General features: G+C 54.7%; 1 protein-coding gene across 1 annotated transcript; it reads left to right on the forward strand.

Moving 5' to 3' along the window:
• Positions 1 to 257: 257 nt before the first annotated feature.
• Positions 258 to 4,851, forward strand: ppp1r11 (protein phosphatase 1, regulatory (inhibitor) subunit 11). The gene is given in 4 exon segments (XM_069198604.1): positions 258 to 578; positions 1,523 to 1,631; positions 2,507 to 2,539; positions 2,542 to 4,851. Coding segments are annotated over 4 exon segments (360 nt in total). The 5' UTR covers positions 258 to 500; the 3' UTR covers positions 2,682 to 4,851.
• Positions 4,852 to 7,670: the final 2,819 nt, after the last annotated feature.

Raw genomic sequence — 7,670 nt, forward strand, 5'->3', positions numbered from 1 at the left:
GTCTTCACTTAATGACAGAAACATGGGGCGAATTATCTTTGAGCTCTGTGCAGAGCAGCAACATGGGTCTCCCAAAATGAGGATGTGTACAACTCTGTATACAGATCCAGGTCTACAGGACAGACCACGGGCGTGTAGGCTTGTGTGTCAGCTCTTCACAACGTTTGAAGAGTCTGACACAACGGCCCTCCGGCATCTGGCCTGAGTCCATCCCGAGTACGGACCTACCCGGAACTAAACAGAACGCGGTGCGTGTTTCCCCATCGGCCGCTACCGGAAACGGACTCGGCCGCTGATTCGGAGGAGGGGTTGGCGGAAGTTGTGCAGCGGCGAAACCCTTCCCCCGCAGTCGGCGAGAGACGCAGCGTCGATAACCAGGAGCAACAGCCGGGGCAGCCGCCCAGCGTGACTGACTTTCGGACCGGACAGCGCTCACGGGTTACCCGGGTCGCTGCTCATCAGCGGTAATTAGGTTGCGTCTGGAAACGGTGACCCGAACGATGGCGGAGGCGGCCGGCACGTCGAGAGAGACGATCACGGAGACGGTGCAGACCAGCACGCCGCCCCCTCCCCAGCAGGTACCGCAGTCGCCGCTAACGAGCGTGTCGAAAATAATGATCATAACGACAGCAATCGCGCTGGAAATGACAACACGGCGCTGCGTCATTGACGCCGCGCCACCTGATCACCTCCTGAGCTGCCTGGAGATCTTGTTGACAGACGGAAAACACCATATTTATTCTCTCTCTCTCTCACACACACACACGTCATTCTCATTTTTAAAACCTGTTTCCCCCCACCACCACCACCAATCCATTACAGTGTTCATGTACTGGAGTGTCCAGTCAGTGTGTGTGTGTGTATGAACCCCTCTCTCTCTCAGTGCAGTGTTCATGTACTGGAGTGTCCAGTCAGTGTGTGTGTGTGTATGAACCCCTCTCTCTCTCAGTGCAGTGTTCATGTGCTGGAGTGTCCAGTCAGTGTGTCTGTATGAACCCCTCTCTCTCTCTCAGTGCAGTGTTCATGTACTGGAGTGTCCAGTCAGTGTGTGTGTATGAACCCCTCTCTCTCTCAGTGCAGTGTTCATGTACTGGAGTGTCCAGTCAGTGTGTGTGTGTATGAACCCCTCTCTCTCTCAGTGCAGTGTTCATGTACTGGAGTGTCCAGTCAGTGTGTCTGTGTGAACCCCTCTCTCTCTCTCAGTGCAGTGTTCATGTACTGGAGTGTCCAGTCAGTGTGTCTGTATGAACCCCTCTCTCTCTCAGTGCAGTGTTCATGTCCTGGAGTGTCCAGTCAGTGTGTCTGTATGAACCCCTCTCTCTCTCAGTGCAGTGTTCATGTACTGGAGTGTCCAGTCAGTGTGTCTGTGTGAACCCCTCTCTCTCTCAGTGCAGTGTTCATGTACTGGAGTGTCCAGTCAGTGTGTCTGTATGAACCCCTCTCTCTCTCTCAGTGCAGTGTTCATGTACTGGAGTGTCCAGTCAGTGTGTCTGTATGAACCCCTCTCTCTCTCATTCTGCAGGAGAGCCGCAGTCTGACAATCAAGCTGAGGAAGAGGAAGACGGAGAAGAAGGTGGAGTTTTCCAGCGACACTGTGGACAATGAGCATCTGGGCCGAAGGTCTTCCAAATGTGAGTCGACTGTCACTCAGTTCTGTGTTCCTGTTCCTTCCTCATCAAAGTAGCAGAAGCGTAGCACCTAGACTCATTCAACAGTTAAGGGTCAATGCTGTGCTTATTAGAGAATTCAGCTGATTGATTTGAGTATCTAGTCCAGGCTTGTCCCGAGAGAAGGCGTCAGCTTGTTCCACACTCCCACCGCCCTTTGTGTAAAGAAACACCTCCTGTGGCCAGATTGAACACTTGAGTCTCGGGGTTCGTGTTATGTCATTTAGAAAGTTGAATATACGTCTAAAGGGGCTCTTCTGTACACAGACGGTTGTGGGGGTGGGGAACAAGCTGCCCAGCCCTGTGGTTGAAGCCGATACCCCAGCTTCTCTCTCCAGACATAGCTGGGTGAGCTCCTCCAGTCAGGACAGGAGGCTCTACTGTACACAGAGGGTGGTGGGGGTGGGGAACAAGCTGCCCAGCCCTGTGGTTGAAGCCGATACCCCGGCTTCTCTCTCCAGACACAGCTGGGTGAGCTCCTCCAGTCAGGACAGGGGGCTCTACTGTACACAGAGGATGGTGGGGGTGGGAACAAGCTGCCCAGCCCTGTGGTTGAAGCCGATACCCCGGCTCCTCTCCCAGACGCAGCTGGGTGAGCTCCTCCAGTCAGGACAGGAGGCTCTTCTGTACGCAGAGGGTTGTGGGGGTGGGGAACAAGCTGCCCAGTCTGTGTGGTTGAAGCCGATACCCTGGCTTCTCTCCAGACACAGCTGGGTGAGCTCCTCAGATTGATGAGCTACTCCCTGCGCAAGAGAGGTGTCTGTATGAACCCCTCTCTCTCTCTCTCTCTCTCTCTCTCTCTCTCTCTCTCTCTCTCTCTCTCTCTCTCTCTCTCTCAGGCTGCTGTATCTATGAGAAGCCCAGGCAGTTTGGGAGAGCTCCTCGGAGAGCGAGGGGGAGGACGACGGCTGTGGCAGTGCCAACTGCATCATGGGACACCGGAGCCGGCCCGGCGCGGGGCCCCCCGGTGCCGGGGGGCCGCGGCAGCAGCCCCAGGGCCGCCACGCCCACTGAGCACCCAGTGAAGAGAGAGAGAGAGAGAGAGAGAGGTAGCTCACTGTGAGCCAGGGGGCGCCGCCGCGAGACGCAGAAATAAACAAACTCAAGCACTACAAGACGGGGGGACCTTCCATTGGTGACGCGGGGGGGGGGGCAGGCGGGGACACGCGGGGGTGGAGGTGGGGGTACGAGCGGACCGGGGTGAGAGAGGGCGAGAGGCACTGATCGTCGCAGGGAGACGTTGGGGGGGGGGTAGCTGCTGAGTATCTGCCCCTCCCGCCCCCTCCCCCCCTCGTCTCTGTCCCCCCCCCACCCCCCCGCGCTCCTCTCCCCTTCCTCTCTCCTCCCGCTGCGCCTGGCCGCCCAGCTGTGGTGCCTGATGGGATTGAATGCTGTATCTTCACGAGAAACGCACTGAGTCAGCCTTTCAGTTATTAAACGCACACTCACACACCCTCACACTCACACACCCTCACATCCTCACACTCACACACCCTCACACCCTCACACTCACACACCCTCACACTCACACACTCACACCCTCACACTCACACCCTCACACTCACACACCCTCACATCCTCACACTCACACACTCACACACCCTCACACCCTCACACCCTCACACTCACACACTCACACCCTCACACTCACACACCCTCACATCCTCACACTCACACACTCACACACCCTCACACTCACACACCCTCACACTCACACACCCTCACACCCTCACACCCTCACACTCACATACCCTCACAACCTCACACTCACACACCCTCACACCCTCACGCTCTCACACCCTCACGCTCACACCCTCACACTCACACGCCCTCACACTCTCACGCTCTCACACTCACACGCCCCCACACCCTCACACTCACACACCCTCACACCCTCACACCCTCACACTCTCACACTCTCACTCTCACTCTCACTCTCACACTCTCACGCTCTCACACTCACACACCCTCACACCCTCACACCCTCACACACTCACACCCTCACACTCACACACCCTCACACTCACACGCTCTCACACACACACCCTCAGACTCTCACGCTCACACACACTGACGCCGGGGACCTCACGGACTCTTCCACTGTGCCCTGAGCTGCTGTCGCACAGCCTGATAACACACCCTGGCCTGGTGGTATAGACAGTTATATGCTGTCAGCTGGTATTTATGTTTATTTATGGTTACGTACCCTCAAGTGGTGTTATATGCAGTTATATGCCCTTCACCGTATGTTGTATACCCTGCGCTGGTGTTATATAGTCTCTGATATACCCTGCGCTGGTGTCGTATACAGTTATGTATACCCTGCGCTGGTGTCGTATACAATTATATATACCCTGCGCTGGTGTTATATACAGTTATATATACCCTGTGCTGGTGTCATATACAGTTATATATACCCTGCGCTGGTGTTATATACAGTTATATATACCCTGTGCTGGTGTCATATACAGTTATATATACCCTGCGCTGGTGTTATATACAGTTATATATACCCTGTGCTGGTATCATATACAGTTATATAATACCCTGCGCCGGTGTTATATACAGTTATATATACCCTGCGCTGGTGTCGTATACAGTTATATATACCCTGCGCTGGTGTCATATACAGTTATATATACCCTGCGCTGGTGTCATATACAGTTATATATACCCTGCGCTGGTGTCGTATACAGTTATATATACCCTGCGCTGGTGTTATATACAGTTATATATACCCTGCGCTGGTGGGGGTCAAGGGTTCATACGATGGCTGGGGTAACTGGGTACAACAGGAGGGCGGCCCGATTTTTATTTGTTTTTTTTTTAAATAAATTTTAATTTTGCAGAATGATTAATAATCCTCCTCTTAACTTTCGTCGTCTTCTGATCAAGAAATGTGGCCCCACACACACACACACACCCACCCTGGACAGGACACCAGTCCATCACAGGACACACACACACACACACACACACTCACACTCACACTCACACTCACACTCACACTCACACTCACACTCACCTGTATAAACAGATTAAATAATAATCAATCATTTGCATCCTAAGTATTCCTCTTCACCCCACGGGTACAAAAGAACATTTTTTAAGTACGACATGTATTGCATCTTTCTGTATGATCCTGATAAGTAAAAGAAAATCGTCTTTGAGTCCCGTGACAAAGCGTTTTGTGTGGAAGTCTGTTTTTTTTCCTGTTGCGTTCGTCTTCAGGGGGCCCTCCTTGTTCTGAAGCCCTGGGTTCGAGTCCGGGTGTCCACCTTCTGTGGGGAGTCTGCGTGTTCTCCCAGCTGATCCCCCCCAGAGCGCCTCTGCTGTCATTATGACCCATCAGGTTTCAGCGGGTGCAGCTGCCCTCTGCCCTCTGCCCTCTGCCCTTTGCCCTCTGCCCTCTGCCCTCTGCAGATTCCTGCAGCAGGTCACAGAGTGACAGCCAGTGACCACATGGGACAGGAGGAGAGGAAGTACCCCTCCCCAGGGGGAAAAAAAAACTCGTGCAACACAGAACTTGTGTGAGTTTTTTTTTCTTTTCCTGACAAAGTGCAGGAGCCCCCTGGACCTCCGCCATGCCCTGAACCCTGCGAAGGACACGGTCGTCATATCAGTCAGGATAAACGCCAGTCGATACACTAGCCCCCCACACACACACACCTGGGATCATAGACTTCCCAGAGTCCTTAGGAATTACGAGATGGGTCACCAACGAGATGAGGCGATAAGTCCGAACTTCCCCTTTGGTATGATGGTATGATCTCACCCAGCTGTGTCTGGAGAGGAGCCGGGGTATCGGCTTCAACCACAGGGCTGGGCAGCCTGTTCCCCACCCCCACCCCCCTCTGTGTACAGAAGAGCCTCCTGTCCTGACTGGAGGAGCTCACCCAGCTGTGTCTGGAGAGGAGCCGGGGTATCGGCTTCAACCACAGGGCTGGGCAGCCTGTTCCCCACCCCCACCCCCCTCTGTGTACAGAAGAGCCTCCTGTCCTGACTGGAGGAGCTCACCCAGCTGTGTCTGGAGAGAAGCCGGGGTATCGGCTTCAACCACAGGGCTGGGCAGCTTGTTCCCCACCCCCACCACCCTCTGTGTACAGAAGAGCCTCCTGTCCTGACTGGAGGAGCTCACCCAGCTGTGTCTGGAGAGAAGCCAGGGTATCGGCTTCAACCACAGGGCTGGGCAGCTTGTTCCCCACCCCCACCCCCCTCTGTGTACAGAAGAGCCTCCTGTCCTGACTGGAGGAGCTCACCCAGCTGTGTCTGGAGAGAAGCCGGGGTATCGGCTTCAACCACAGGGCTGGGCAGCTTGTTCCCCACCCCCGCCCCCCTCTGTGTACAGTAGAGCCTCCTGTCCTGACTGGAGGAGCTCACCCAGCTGTGTCTGGAGAGAAGCCGGAGTATCGGCTTCAACCACAGGGCTGGGCAGCTTGTTCCCCACCCCCGCCCCCCTCTGTGTACAGAAGAGCCTCCTGTCCTGACTGGAGGAGCTCACCCAGCTGTGTCTGGAGAGAAGCCGGGGTATCGGCTTCAACCACAGGGCTGGGCAGCCTGTTCCCCACCCCCACCCCCCTCTGTGTACAGTACAGCCTCCTGTCCTGACTGGAGGAGCTCACCCAGCTGTGTCTGGAGAGAAGCCGGGGTATCGGCTTCAACCACAGGGCTGGGCAGCTTGTTCCCCACCCCCACCACCCTCTGTGAACAGAAGAGCCTCCTGTCCTGACTGGAGGAGCTCACCCAGCTGTGTCTGGAGAGAAGCCGGGGTATCGGCTTCAACCACAGGGCTGGGCAGCTTGTTCCATTCTCCCGTTAATAAGTGTGAATTCCCCGACTTGCTTCTAGACGAATTTTGAGGAAAAACAGACCAGAGACCAGAGCCTGATAATTTTTTTAAATGACTTTATTACCTTTGCTTGGAAAACAAACAAAAAAAAAAACAGCACACCATCCATTCCCTCAGTGACACTGGAGTGACGTCCCCAGTAAAACCGTTTTTTTCAGGCTGCGGCGTCTCGACAGTTTCTTTGGCATTTTACAGCCGCCCCCCCCAGCGTGAGCTCCCTGCTCCTTCCTCTCTCCGTGTAGGTTTCGATTAAAAAAAAACCCAGTAGGCCTCAGTTGAGCCTGCCCACTCTAGTAGGCTCCCTTCCCCACTGCAGTGCTTCCGTCCTGGGCCGCGGCGTCCAGGGCCTCTCCCCGGACCTCCTCGGGCCTGGAGGGATGCCGGCCCGTTTGTCCCCGAGCGGGACTACTGCTCTCCTGCGCTCCAGACGCACAGCCCTGGTCTGGATCAGGGCACTGAAACACACAGAGAGAGGGAGGTTATAGTCGGGACACGGTCAGATTAGATGGGCAGTTTTACAAACAGCTGTTCAAAACGAGAAGAGAAGCCTCTGAGGTGTGCATCAGGTGTATCTGTACAGCGTGTCCCATAAGAGTCCGGACAGGTGTGTCTGTACAGTGTGTCCCATAAGAGTCTGGACAGGTGAGTGTGTACAGTGTGTCCAGTAAGAGTCTGGACGGGTGAGTGTGTACAGTGTGTCCAGTAAGGGTCTGGACAGGTGAGTGTGTACAGTGTGTCCAGTGAGAGTCTGGACAGGTGAGTGTGTACAGTGTGTCCAGTAAGAGTGTGGACAGGTGAGTGTGTACAGTGTGTCCAGTGAGAGTCTGGACAGGCGAGTGTGTACAGTGTGTCCAGTAAGAGTCTGGACAGGTGAGTGTGTACAGTGTGTCCAGTTAGAGTCTGGACAGGTGGGTGTGTACAGTGTGTCCAGTAAGAGTCTGGACAGGTGAGTGTGTACAGTGTGTCCAGTGAGAGTGTGGACAGGTGAGTGTGTACAGTGTGTCCAGTGAGAGTCTGGACGGGCGAGTGTGTACAGTGTGTCCAGTGAGAGTCTGGACAGGCGAGTGTGTACAGTGTGTTCAGTGAGAGTGTGGACAGGTGAGTGTGTACAGTGTGTCCAGTGAGAGTCTGGACAGGCGAGTGTGTACAGTGTG

Source organism: Lepisosteus oculatus, chromosome 14, assembly GCF_040954835.1.
Source record: "Lepisosteus oculatus isolate fLepOcu1 chromosome 14, fLepOcu1.hap2, whole genome shotgun sequence".
Taxonomy (NCBI): Eukaryota; Metazoa; Chordata; class Actinopteri; order Semionotiformes; family Lepisosteidae; genus Lepisosteus; species Lepisosteus oculatus.